The sequence below is a fragment of the Sparus aurata genome, chromosome 2 (genome assembly GCF_900880675.1).
Source record: "Sparus aurata chromosome 2, fSpaAur1.1, whole genome shotgun sequence".
In the NCBI taxonomy this organism is placed as follows: Eukaryota; Metazoa; Chordata; class Actinopteri; order Spariformes; family Sparidae; genus Sparus; species Sparus aurata.
Window position 1 is genome coordinate 24,598,628 of NC_044188.1, and position 14,513 is coordinate 24,613,140.

A 14,513-nucleotide genomic window follows, 5' to 3' on the forward strand; every position below is an offset into this window, starting at 1 on the left:
CTTGTTAAATTTTTCTTTAGAACATAACCACCTTGAAAACAACTCCTCTGATTCTCTGCCTTTCTCTCTAATGCACGCCCTCTCTTCATTTGCTTTCATTTCTCCCTCTCTCTGGTGCTCTCCTTGAGCCCGGGAGGAGGAGGAGGAGGAGGAGGAGGAGGAGGAGGCAACTGTGGATGGTCCCGCATAATATACCTGTTTAAACTGCACACATATTCAACAACAACAACAACACAGTGAACAGACAAGGTTGAGGTTCTTCTCAGTTATTTATTTCTCTTGATTCAACTAACATCTTTCTCTGAGACAGAACTGCTGTGGCAAATAAACAACCTTAAGAGTCACATGCATAAAATGTGAATCACATGAGGCTGGAAGATGACAGTGGAGATGAGGAAAAGGTAGGACTTATGTGTAAAGTGTATTGTGCCTTTCGAGAAGCCCTCAGAGGGTAATGCTCATTGACTGACATTAAGTACTGAGTAACCTGTACTGCTATAGTTGATGTAGGTTGGTGCTAGTAGACTAATTCTTTCTGAGTATTAGATATTGCTTAATACGTCCTCCGTCGGACAGTTTCAAATCAGATGTCAGACAAAGTTGTGACAGCGTTTTTTCTTTCGAGGTGAAGCCGTTTGAATTGTTCCACCGCTTCAGGACACACCACAGGTCATACAACATTTTCAGGATAAAACTTGTCAGCACAAAAATGAAGACAAGTTAAGATGATGCCCAAATTTAGTCTTTGACACACTGGCATTTTTTTCCATTTTGGATTACAACTCTTAATTTGTTTCAGTGCTAAAAACATTTCAGCTGGATGCTTTCGTTTGGATTAAAAGCTGATCACGACACACGGGTAGACTAAACAGCGATGCTATAGAGACGATGGTGTGTGTGTGTGTGTGTCTGCATGTTGGTAGCACTAAAGTCTTACTGATCTATATGACAATCCATGTGTACATTATACTGTATGTGTGCATGCTTTTTTCTTTTTTTGGAGAGCAGTTGGATCGATTTTGAGGGCAAAATGTGACTCAATTGCACATCCACACTTGAAATAAATACATAAATAAATATATTAAATTTGATTTTTTTTTTTAAATAAATAATGGGAGGCAAGTTGAAGAAATAGAACAAATCCACAGATCGTCTGTGATCTCCATGGCCGATCCCTGTGCAGTGTAACATCATGCAGTCAATGAAAAGAACAGCCGGTTTGATGAGAGATACAATACAGCTATTGTCTGGACCTGTATCTTATCTTATTCCGAGTGAAATATGTAAAAACGTGTTTTCTTCGAACTGATGAGCCCGAGAGGCTGTAACGTCTTTGTAAGTTTTCATACTGCAGCAGTGTATTTTGCACATTGAAGAGGGGCGTGCTTGGAGATAATCTGGCAACAGTTCAGACAGAGGCTCAGTCAGAATTATCTCCAGCTACTTCGGCCGGGCAGCGTTAGATAAGAACCGCCCCTGTGTATTGCACCAGACGGATGATTTATCAAGTCGATGAGAGATTCTATTATGCGAGGTGTGGAAAAACTTTGTTACAGTGTTTAGCCGTACGGCGTCATGGCTGGCGATGTCTATCATTGGAGGTGCGGCGACTGATCCGGCTAATGTACAACGGATTGGACACTGATACAAAAAAAGGAACCCGACATCAGTGGGAATGGTGCGTCGACGTTGCCGCCCGATCGTTAGCAAAAATAGGTCTTACTTTTGTTGTGCTTTTCTTTAGCCTGCTGTCAATTCAGAGTGGCGTCTCCTTTCTTAAGTGAACGCCAAAGTTGTTTGTTAAAAAATAAAAAAATATTAGGGGCCCGTGCATAAATTGTCTTTAATTCATCATTCGTGACTTACAGCAGCTGTTTCAGGGTGAATTTATATTAAAAGTCAGCAGATGTGGCCTGAGCGTCTAAAAGTATGAATTCTGTCTTTAAATCACGTTGAAGTGTGTTTTTCTCTTCTTTGCCAGACAAGCCCGGTGAAACAAAATGCTGAGGCTTTGATGCTGTTTTCGTCCTGCTCCTCTTCCCTTTGTATTTGCACTTGAGCTGACCTTTGTTAGCCGGCGGCTTGTGTACATGAGCGTGCATAGACGAGGGGGAAATCATAATAACTCACCAAAAAATGACACGCTGTTTTTCCCCCTGCGATGCCAAAAAAAAAGACACCTCTGCGAGAGCTCACACGGCAATTAGGTCGGTGCTCGCGAAGCTCCTGTCTGATTATGTCATGAAAGTGGAGTTTTCTGTTACCAGATGACGTCGGTGATGTGCTATTACTCTTTCCGTGGACCGAACCTGTGCCTTGTCTGAACACGTGTCATTGTGAGGACTTCACCGAGGGGGGGGGGGGCAAAGAGAAGAGGCTTGTTCTCATAAATACAGTAATTACAATGCTTCTGTCAAAATCTGTCACCTCTGATTGTTCTCATGTTGAGTTGCTATTTACACATGTTGCCACAAAGGAACATCAGTTGTGTGTGTGTGTGTGTGTGTGTGTGTGTGTTTTTTTTCAAGTGCTAAGAAGAGTGTTAGGAATTCGATGTTCCGCGAGCACGACACAGGGGGTGTGTGTCGAACAGCAGTCTCTCCTCGAGAGTACGGGGCGGGGCTTAAAATGCAATGAGTTGTAATGACACTATAAAATGAAGAATGGTAACCTAAGAGTAAATGCAGGTAAGAGAGTCAGTAGAATTGAACAAGCAAGTCAAGTGCATGTAAAACACCCAAACCAATTAAATTAAATTAAAGCAAACGTTTCATAGTTATCAAAAAGAACATTCCTTCCCTTTTTCCCCGTGTTTGTGTTTGCTCAAAGGAAAAAAATCCACATGAGACATGTTTGTCCTTGGAGTCGTGTTTGTATCCAGGCTGATGGTGTCCTTAAATCCGAGAGGAAACTCCCCCTCCTGTACACCATGTGCTGATACAGACAACATGTGTTATTTTTTTTCTATCTTTCTTTCTTTCTGTCTCTTTTTTTTCTTTTTCTTGAGGTGAAGGATGTTCTTTAACCTGCTTGTTTGGTTGAATCCGCTGGCTGTATGCTTTTTTTTTTTTTTTTTTGTCATATTGTGCTGTCTCTTAGTTGTCAGGTTGTCCTCAGCGGGCCGCGAAGGTGCAGGTCACATCTGTCCGAACTGACCCTGCGAGGCGTCCTTTTTACGTCGTCTCCTCCTCACTTCTGACAAAAACAACGGCCGCCTTTCACTTATCTGTGCTTTAATATGATACATTTGTACTGCTTTAGTCCATATTTTAAAAATGTCAGACTCAGTCAAGAGGATTAAATCCCCCTTTCAAAGGCTCCCCGTTGCCTTTTTTTTTTTTTTCCTGATGATTAAGACATGAGCGCCGGCTGCACTTATCAAGAGACTCGGCCGTTTCCTTCCTCCGCAGGTCCAATCACCTGCAATAGAAAGGGATTAAGATATGCTGAGAGAGAGGGATAAGCCTTAATTGAAGTCAATTGAACCTGCTTATTTCATTGGTGGCATTTAATGATGGAAAACAGCTGCTGCAATTGTGCCCTAATAGAAATCACGTAAAAAAAATAAAAAAAAAAATCATTAAACGATGTGTTCGGAAGTATTCAGACGCCTGCTCTTTGTGTAGTCCGACTGAAACCAGGTGGAAATGATCGTGACATTTCCGTTTCACCCTCCGAAGGGAAAATCGGGACGGATCTGTAATACGAGGTATTTCACAAAATGTCAAAAATAATTTGTATTTACCGTGGTCTGAGGGGAAACAGTCAGATCTCCACATTGGGGTCTGTGAATCCTTTTTTCCCCTCGTTGACAAGGACAGGTTTCTCCGTTCTCGTGTGCCAAACAAGTATCTGGTGGTGGTGGTGGTTGGGGAAGGGGGGGGGGGGGGGGGAGAAAAAAACAAAAACAAGAGCAACATCAGTAACATGCTGTTCCCTTAATGCACCCATTCACTCCCCCTTTCAGCGCCTGCTCTGCCTCATGTTCTTTCAGAACAGTCAATACCAGTTACACTTCCATCAGGACCACGTGTAATGGGGCTACTTGAGTGTGGGCCGTGCATTAGAAAGGATTGAAGATGGACCACAAGAGTGTGTTTTACAAACATGGCAGGGCCCGCTCGGCTTTGCCTGTCTTCTCCCGAATATTGGATAATGGCCACCTTTCAATGAAAGCCGGACCAAAAATGTTTCGACACACTATGTGCAAGGTAGTGCTACAGTTCTCTGCACAGGGTATGCTATTGTGCTGTCGATCCCTTCAGTCTGGGTTCATTCGGCCCCAGAGAGCAGCCAAACATCCAGGAAAAGGATGGCGAGGCGAAAAAGGGAAAGGTGGGGGTGTGAGTGTGGAGCTCATTTTCCCCGCTCTCCTGTGTTGGAACCTTCCTTCCTTTCATCTCGCCATGGCAGCGGCCATGAATTATGCATGGGGCGTGTTTGAGATGTGCCAGGAGCCCACTCCCACTTTGCTCAGGTGTAGGGGGAGGTTAATAGTCACGCTCACATCTGAAGTGGTAGATTATAAGGAAGCGAGATGCCCACGCACGGCTTTCCGCTTCTTTTTTTTTTTTCCTTCCTCTTTCCCCGCTGCCCTTCTCTCTGTCCCCGCGCTCATCTGTAATCAGTGTGATGTCCCTACCGCCCCGTCACCCCCACCTCCCCACCAAGTCCAATTCCGCTCCCCTCGGCCGTTCCCTGAATCCCCTCTTTTCATTTACCCCTCTGAATGGCTGGGGGAGAGCAGGAGGAAAAGCTGGCTGAAAGTATCTCGTTCCCTTCCTCTGCCCCTCTCCCTGGCTCCCTCTCTCTTTGTGTGTGTGTGTGTGTTGGTGTGTGTGTAGCGGTGATTGCGGTGTGGATACTGGCTAGCGAAAGCCCTCTGGCTGACTCCTCTTCGCCCAGAGAGAAGCTTAGTGGTGTGACCCAGACCAAGGGCCGCAAGAAGGAACAGTGGAGTTGGCATGGAGGAGAGTGTTGCTGTTGCTACCCTCAAGCCTCGTACACAAATGTGCAAGAGGGCACGTGGGCAATACAGAAATATAATCAATGATATGCAAGTTTCTGCAACGTATTTACACTAGTTTACGTGCTGATCTTCCTATTTGCATCAATCTTTTTGCCCAAAAATACACAGATTCCTCTGTTTCTATAAGGAGAGGACGTGCAAACGAGTAGTCTCACAAGAGTTTTTTTTTTGTTTTTTTTTCCCCAGCAAATCCAGGAAGTTTCGGGCATCAAAAACATACAATAGACCCTGTTGATCGAGGAAAAGGAGCCCATTTACTGCTAAGAACAATTATGTGAGGTGGTAAGAACATTTAAAATAAGTGTGTCCTTTTCATAAGTCAAGTCTCTTAAGGAGATAATTCAGGAAATGCACTTTTTTTTCTTCTTGCCGTTGGATGAGAAGATCAATACACCACTCTTATAGAGCCACCAGTGGTCTGTAATCTGAGCCTAATGTGGCGTTAAGACCGTTAACAGCTCCATCCAAAGGTGAGAAAATCCTTCTACCTGCATCTCTAAAACTGATATAACTCCCGTCAAGAACGCAAATAAGCGCATATCCCAAAATATCCAGCTCTTCCTTTTCATAATTCATGTTGTTATGTCTCCGGGAGATACGCTGTGCACAGCTGTTCAGAGTTTGAGCTCCTGCTGTCTTTGATTCATTTGTTTACGGCAAAGTCTCAGTTTCACACACACCTTCGTGTTCTGGGGGTTTGACTGGTGTACTGTACCTTGCATCATCACGCAGTGTGCTCGAAACGGTGTCGGCAGCATAAAGCTACAAAGTTTGCTGTTATATAACTTATGAAAACATAATAACTGTGTCTGCTGCTGTGGGTGACATTCAGTCTGACGCCTGATTTCAACACAGTGAAAAAAGAAATGGATGGTGGTTTCTTTGCTCTTACTTGCTTCTGAATCTGAATTGGCAGTAAAATATATTTTTACCCAGATGGCTCGGCACTTTAAAACATGACAGATTTAACAAGACCTGTTCAAGGTTATGTCCCCGTGTATGCAGGATATGTTATCAGTAATCTACAGCCAAGGAGTACTTGCATTTTCTGCTGCTTTATACCTCGACTGCACTACACTCCAGTGTAAAAACATTGTGCTTTTCCCTGCGTTGTTTCAATTATACAAGTTGCTCCCAGTCTGTTTGGCTCGTGAACGGTGTGCAGTCAGGGGCCATTGTTACGCCTCAGATACCTATTAAAAAGGGAACTTCCCCTTAACACTCGGTGGGTCTCAGATGATTTGAGCAAAATAAACTATGAAATTGAGTATCCAATATTTCACAAAAAACAAAAGATTAGAAAAATGGACTCTAATAGTCCAGAGTTGAGTATCAGGAATGTGTTTTCATCTCCCCTGCCTTGTTAATCACCTCACAACCTCATGACCTGTCAGAGGGGCTTTATCCCCGAGAATGACTGGACGACCTCCCCATGGAAAGTAGTTGAATTCATCAGCGTTAAAGATCTAGTAATGTCACATGTCACTCACAGCATTAATCGTACTGCAGAATGAGTACTTGTACTTTTGATACAACACTTTATAATAACCATCACTAATAATTGGTAAATGTATCGTTGATTTGACCTCATTTAATAGTTATTTCAATGTAATCAAACATTGAAATAGAAACCATTTATTGGGCAATTGTTAATGTGAAGTTGCAACATTTACTTTACTTTGTAAAAGGTAAAAAACATTTTATGTACTATTAACATTATTTGGATGTCCATTAAAAAATTGCATCTGATGTTTATAAATCTTTACAACTAACTAATAAATTGTTTATAAAGCATGTCATTGTTTTGTTAACAGTAACATAACCATTAACTGCAGTTTAATTAATTTTCATTTTCCACGCATTAATGATGGTAAGTTTAAAGTGTTCGCAGACTTTTAAAAGCAGGACTTTTTCTAAAGTAGAACGCCTGAATACCTTGTCCCCCTCTGGCTACTTCAAGTTTGTTTCCTTCAAAACCAATCCGCACCAAACTGTTCAGGAAATCTTTTAACTACCAGCTGCACAAGCTAAGCTGCTTAACAGCGGTAAACATTTTTAGCAGAGGAAATTACCTTAGTGCAATTGGCTGCTTTAGGCTCCAGGTCGTTCAGTGTGACAAGTTCTCGGAGCAAACTACTCTCCTGGTAGCCTCCCTTCACCCCGCGAAGCTTAAAGTACGCCTGTGGCTTGAAGAGGATGAGCCTCAGGTTGATGGCGAAGCCTGCCATGTCGATAGCAAAAGGCCGATGGGGGTCGAACACCGTCTTCCAGCCGTAAACCTTTCCAGCAGCGTTGACCTTGGGGGACTCGTACCGCAAGCCGCCCACGAAGGCCACGGGCCACACTGAAACTTTCCGGGTCGACCTCATCTGGCGAGAGAAGAGACGAGAAAAAGAAATGGAGGCGGGGAGAGAGAGCGAATTAGTCATCTGAGAAAGCGTACATGACAAGTGAGACACGCTGTTGGAGCATCAGCTGCCAGCGTTACAGCGGAGCCTGGACGGAGGGTTTTTAGAGCCGCGGCTATTATTCATTCTGAAAGACAGTGAGTATTGACCAAGCCATTGTGCCCGTGCAGCTGACACGCTGTTAGATGAAAGCGGATCACACACATTGTTTAACAGCTGCCCTGCGATGAGATAATTAGACACAACCATCTTTAAAGTGGACGGAGCCAAGAGGCTTTGAAGGAGCCAAGCCATTAGAGCAAGTGGCTCTAGTTGCCGGTTGGCTGAGGAGATTTTATTATTTTTTTTTCCCGAGGTACAGCACCGCCAGCCTCCATTTTTTTTCTCCTTTAATCTTCCAGCATCAAAGGATCTCGCCGCCCTTTTCTTTGTCTGCCTCTTAGTGAGTCTTGGTGCTGCAGTCATAAAAGCTACGTTTCTACAATGAGGGTAGAGGAAGGTTTGGAAACGGCAGAGTCATTTAATCAAAGTCAGCGGAGCAGAAATAATGATGCGGGTGCCTGTCAGCCTCGAACAGTATCAAGTGCACAATATAAGAGCTGGTGTGTAAAAAAAAAAAAAAAATAAATATTTCTCTATACACACGCTTGTTTGCACATATGTATTTGTTGATGCATGCATGTGTTTATAGACGAGCGGCTGTGTGATCCGATGGGCTGCTGTGTGGTCAGTCCAGGGGGGGATGGCGGTGTAGCATGGTGTAAACAGCACGCGGCGAGCCGGGAGCTTACGGGGAATCTGTGGATTTGGGCTGTAGGGAAGACGACTGTGCCAGGCACCCAGATAACGTTTGGCAGGATGTTTCGGTCTTAATGAGCTCCGGGTGTTAATGGTGGAAGAGAGAATGAGTACTTATACGCAGGCTTCCATGTGTTTCAGCTCCATTAATTTTATACACAGGATCTCCTGTTCATTTGTGGCTGTTACGTCCCGCGTGTGCTGCGTTAGGAATGCTTTTTATTTCACACCCGATCACAAAGTCTGCTTTTGGAAGGGGCGCTGCAGAGTGTTTTCAGGTCAGGTTGTTTTTGTGGGGAGGCCACAAACATAGACAGAGTTTGACATCTGCCATGACATGAGTACACACAGTCCGACTACAGACCATATTCACATGGCGGCCATTTTCCTCAGACATCACGCGCTGGGTGGGAAGCTTGAATGCTGGGGTAATGTTATGCTGCTGTGTTCCAAGTTTCGTATAAAGGTGGGGAATGTGACAAATGGTTATCAATTTACCACTTGCCAATTGATCAGAGCAACTGGAAAGATGATGCTTGGTGAAAATCTGGACAGAATTTGGGTCGTATTTCAGAGCAAAATAAGATTTAATTATCACATTTGTTGTTTAACCTTGAAAAATGGCCCGATGTCTCTGGATTCTCATCGTGTTGTTCATGTTATTTTAGTTGCTGATGGATCAGGAAGTGGGGAAATGCTGAGAACTTGTTGCACATAAAGTAATACAAGGCATCAAATGTGCTTCTTGTGACTTTGCACTATATCAGACATCTCATGTAGGGTGAGTGAGGACATTGAAGCGCACTGACAATTTTCTTACGAGCTGAATATCAATATTACAGTGTCAGGCATTCCTTTTCCCGTGTTCCCCTTTAAATCTTTTAGTGTTTTAAATCATTTATTGTTTTCAGTGTAGGCCAACAACCCGCAAATTCCATCTATGGCCACAACTGAATCAGGCCATGGTCCCAACGTCACCTGCTCGCTTCCGTCCTATATTTAACCCAACACAAATCAAAAGGAAGCATAAGTCAGGCGCTCTGCAGACGATGTTGAGGGGCCCATCACTTCCCCATCTATTCTGAAAATGTGAGAATGAGTGTTCCGCCTGCTGCCTCTGGCCTGGGAGTATCAGCCAGAGCAAAACAACACAAATCACTCTTCGGCTGGCTCCCGAGCAAAATGAAAACGCAACAAAGTTCCCCTTTCCAGTGATGGTGACGTCTGTTTGTAAGGAGTTGTTTGTTCACTGGTGCTTCAGTTTGTTTTCAAAAGCCTACTTGTGCATTTAAGCTCCTGCTCCACTCAGAGAGGCCCTCTGAGACAAAGTGGCCATGTCTCAGAATAGCCGGAGAAGCGATACGAAGGAAAGAAATCCCAGATTCTAACAGAGAAAATGAGGCAGGCGTCCAGGTACATTAATCAGTCCTTAAGGATTCAGAGCAGATGAAAGGAAACAGAAGTGTTGTGCCTTTTTGCCAATGGACTTTGTCCAAGCAATCCAAAAGTGCAGTTCTTAAAGGTGAGGCTGAGATTTTCATAGCAATGGTGGTTACTGAATGTAAATGCAAAGTGGGGTTAATAAGCTCATGGCCTGTAAGGTAGAAGGAGATGAATTATGCAGCTCTCGCTCCGCGCATCTGCAGCCCAGCTATTTGAGTCATTGTGCCGAAAGTTTTGAGTTTAATAACTTTTGTGGTCTTTCTGTTTTGAATGATTAAAAACTGCAAGTCATTACTGTCTGACAAAATGGACATGCCCCACAACTCCACGGGGGCAATGGCTGGAACACGGATTTGAACACGTCTAACACCAGCCCCATTCCCCTGATTTGACATCCTCAGACTGCTGCCTCTTCCCCACGATAAAGAAGGAGCTCAGTGGTCGCAATTTCAACAGTGGGGATCGCTGCTGTGGAGCACCTTCTGGAGGTCCAACATCTCTGCTTCTACAAAGAAGGGATCCACATGCACCTCGACTGCTGGTGTGTACGTACATGTGGGAGGGGACTACGTTAAAAAATAAATGTGCTTTTTTTTATTTGATCCCTCTATTGTGGGCCATGGATTTATTAATCCCACCGCCAGCATAGTAATGTTGTAAGTGTGACATTCTTGCTGGTCTCTCAAATTTAAATTGTTGACAATCATTTATAAAGGCTGAAATTTACAAGTGGGTGTCGGATATGCTAGTAAAAAACTTCATGGTTTGAGCCTCAATAAGGCTTGCAGTTCTCTCCAGGGTGGTGTACTTCAAATCAGAAAACTGATTTTCTTTTATTTACTTTCTTTTATGCCACTGCGAAAAACTTGGATTGTATTCATACTGACACTAATAGCAATCTATGGCACCGGATTCTCTAGCAGCAGATGTGATGGATGTTCAATTACAACAATTCCAGTCGAGATTTGTGATCTGTGTGCCGTCTGTTTGACAGGATGTGTCAACTTTGTAAACCTTGAGAAAATAATAGAAACCGATAAGCAGCGACTGGTTTTCCAGTTATTATTTCCTTCAAAATTGAATTTAACTAGCATCCCCTTCTATGAAAACAATATGTAGGACGCATACAAATGGAGCAGCACGCATCCCTGTTTCAACCTTGCCTCTGCACCGGAGCAGTCACTTAAACGCCTCTCTGTTTTCAAGCTGTTGAGACTCTCTGAATATTTACGATGGTGTCAGCAAACTACTGAATTTTTACCATGGTGTCAGCAAACTCTACTGTAGTTGCTGTCAACTCTCTGCTTTTTGTCTATCTGGCTGTCACTTTCTCTTTCTCTCTCATTCTTTTTCTATCTCCGCCTCTCCCCCCTGCACCTCTCTCTCTCTCTCTCTCTCGCCCCTAAGGGCCGTTACTCCTGCCCATAAATAGGCCTGTTGGAGGTGATGGAGGGCCTCTGAGGGAGACGGAGCACTTCGGCTGATTCCCAGAGAAAGGTAATGACAGGCCCCGTCAATACCCGACGCTCCATTTACTACAGGCCCCGTCTGCACTACTAACAAGACTTGAGGCTAATACTCAGAGGACCTAGACCGTGTCCGCTCAGGTAATTCAACTGATGTCAAGATGGATGGCTTGAGATGTACTGATTACATGCCCAAACTTCTCGACGCTAGCTCCACATCCCGACTGTGCTTGTTAAGTGCTTAAAAAATGCCTCAAGTAACTGGAAATGTATGGTTCTACCCCCTCTTACAGTACATAAGGTACCGCCTGCAGTACAGGCTCTGGGAAGCACTGAATAATATACTGTATGTTTTTACCGAATATATACTTTACATATGAACTAAAGCTAGAGGGACGGATCCACAAGAAGTAAGAAGAAGTAAACATTTACATTTTTGCACATGTATTTTTTTCCCAATCCAATAAAACTGCAATGGCAATAGACTTTACACTACAGGATATCAGTGGCAATAACATTCAAGGCATGCACTAAAAAGAAATCAAACACACAATGTAACATTTTGCAGCTCAACCTTTTCTAAAGCATATTTTTAAAGTGCAGTGAGCCTTATTTTATTGGATCTGTTTTTGGCTCTACTGATCAACTTCCAGTCACTCCTCTGGCAGCCGAGTGGCTGCTGAGCTTTTGAACTTCCAGAACAGGAGAACTGGCTCGCCTGTGTCTTCTGCGCTTCCTGAATTACCCACTCTGCACTCTGCACATGGTTGGTTTCACTGAAACTCAAGTGGACATCAGCAATCATCAGCGGGGCAGCTTTTTAATGGTGGACCGAGCTTGAGAATGGTGAGTACAAACTTCCTGTTCGGGTGAGGCTTTATAGTAAGATCTCAAATGCTTTAGAAGAGTAAGTTTATGCTTGAAGTTAGAAATACTTTGGTTATTGGGTTATGGTAAGAATCTGGGCAGGACTTGCGCTACAACAACTACAGTCACTTTTCTACCGAAAGTATATCTTTTAGTCCCTATTTTTCAAGGAACTAAAAGGTCCCTTCAGCCTGTTGTTGTCTTCAATTACACGTTTAAAGATCTGTGAAGACCAGGTAATGAGTCCACTGACTTATGAAAAAGCACCAGCTGACACTGTCGCGACTATACAGCAACAACAGCATATAAAGCTACAGACTTTACTTACTATTCGTCATTTTTTGACATGTCAAACCACAGATAATAAAAAACAAACTGGTTTGCGGTTTCAGATTTAAAAAAATAGTGTCTGAAATAAAATACTACAAGTATCAAACAGAGATGTTCAGCACTGTAAGTCCTGTCCTCCAAAATGCTGTGTTCCTACTAGAGACTTTTGTGGTTGTAAAAAAATAACACCCAAGAACTTAAATTAGACTCCAGTCTAAAGTTCCTCCTAAGGATCCCAGATGTTCATGTGTTGGTGTGCTTATGATTGAGCTAATTCAGTTACAAGTACATACTAGCAATTGTTAGTTTGAGGAAACATAGCATCTACTTTCTTTAAAGGTCAAACAATGCTCAGTGGTGCATTTTCTTGCTCTGCATGTTCTATCCAATTCATGAGAGTTTGTAGAAATGCATGAAATACACCAGCACTGACCTCCTCGAACAGCTCCAGGCTGTACGTGTTGTCATCATCCGCAAAGTAGACGATTCCAGCTTGGCTGCTGTTGGCGTTGAAGGTCTCCCTCAGCCAACGCAGGGCAAGATTCCTTTGCATGGTCCCCCTGGGAATTCTGGGGTCGCGAGTGTCACCCCGCAGCTTATAGTTCCTGGGCGTCTCTACATTGAGGTGGGTGTAGTTCAACCCTGTTTCCCGGAGGAGCCGCGTGACAAGAGGCGTCCTCCGTTGCGAGTCCTCCACCAGGATCCAGTGCAGGTTGGGAACGTGGAGGAAGGTGTTTGCAAGCCGGGTGAGCTCCGCCTTCTGCACTGGCCGACTGTATGTTGGGGTGATGATGTGGATGGTGGGCAGCACATCGGACCAGGGCGGAGGTCGCGTGTACACATACTCTGTCCTCACCACCTCCACAATGTCCTTATCTGAGGCACAGTATTCCTTGGAGTCCTGTGCCTGGCCACCTGCCTCCCTCTTGCCCTCAACGCCGTCATCTGCAGATTTGGGGATAAGAAGACATGTAAGGCATTAGTGCAACCTTGGGCTGCCCTTTGTATATTTGCCTCAGGTGACTTAAACCCAATGGGGGTAAAGTGTACCTGAGAGACGGTGGTGGCGGACTGCAAGCCTCTCTGGAATGATAAAGATCTCTTTTACTAGGTGGTGACAGGCTGCAAAAAGTGAAAGCAGGCACCGTGAGAGGATAACACAGCTGATGGACAGAGAGACAGCGCAAGGAAAAGGAGGGGAGAGATGAGCCCGTCTATTCCCCAAGCATTGCCTTTGGGCTTTTCTTTATAAAGAAAGAAAAATGTGGGTATGTGGATCCAAAAGACATGCCCTGTTTTCATGTCCCGACTCCACCACAGACTCTCTCTCACTCTGCCTGCCCCCTCCATTTCCCTTGCTTACTACGGCGGCGTTGCTATGCTTTAGCTGAAATCAGGAAGTCTTAGTGTTCACATTTAAATGTATTATACATATATTTTATTCAAGAGATCCATAAACATGAGGAAAAACTGCTGTGTGTGTGTGCGAGCTGGGTCGTGCAGGTTGAGTTGTACTCGAATCTAGTAGCAACTTGTTGGCCCTCGATTTTGGTTGTTAGCATGAAGTGAACAAGATCAAACACAGGCCAAATCTCCCCTACCAAGATATTTTGGTTTTCTGCTCTATTCAAACATGCATTTATGTATTGGTGGTAACAACACTGTAATGCACACTGGTTTGTGGAGCCTGGAGAATTCAGGCAACGCCAAACACACATTTAAAAGTAGAAAACTATATTATGGCTCAACCCAAATACACCCCTTGCCCCCATCATTTAGCCCTAGCCTTCTGCTGTAGGACTTGGTGGGATTAAGGGGTAGGGTGAAGTGTTAGGGCTTCGTGGCCCTCAAAACAGAGGTTTTTCCGATGCAATCTTCAAACCGAGAGTTATGAAAAGTCTCTGTTGTTTGAGTGTATTTCGGTCCTTTTCTTTAAAATGAGCATGGAACACTCATGACCAGTTTGCTGATGTGTCTCTCGCTAACTAGCTAGCTCGGTAACATTACATTGTTATTGCTGATTTGTGTGCAACAGTCCCACATTTTAACATATTTCATGCATGCAACACCTGAATTTTAACTTAAAGTCCAGTCCAAGTTGCTAATGCAAGCTTTTAAAGCGAAGCTTATATAAGCAGCCTGTAATGTAGCAGCGTTCTTTTTCAATCATTG

At 43.9% G+C, this 14,513-nt stretch overlaps 1 protein-coding gene across 3 annotated transcripts in view; it reads right to left on the minus strand.

The window, feature by feature from the left end:
• Positions 1–3,059: 3,059 nt before the first annotated feature.
• The window catches only part of LOC115565785 (galactosylgalactosylxylosylprotein 3-beta-glucuronosyltransferase 1), a 79,384-nt gene continuing 67,930 nt past the window's right edge, over positions 3,060–14,513 (minus strand). The window contains exons 5-9 of one of the 3 annotated variants that reach the window (XM_030391305.1): positions 13,392–13,424; positions 12,775–13,286; positions 7,102–7,398; positions 3,746–3,852; positions 3,060–3,420 (exon numbers count right to left, since the gene is read on the minus strand). In XM_030391305.1, coding sequence (XP_030247165.1) covers positions 3,766–3,852; positions 7,102–7,398; positions 12,775–13,286; positions 13,392–13,424 — 929 coding nt within the window. In that variant the 3' untranslated portion in view covers positions 3,060–3,420; positions 3,746–3,765. Of the gene's footprint in view, positions 3,421–3,745; positions 3,853–7,101; positions 7,399–12,774; positions 13,287–13,391; positions 13,464–14,513 lie in introns of all 3 variants that reach the window. The other 2 variants (XM_030391298.1, XM_030391313.1) reach the window with 2 other exon arrangements.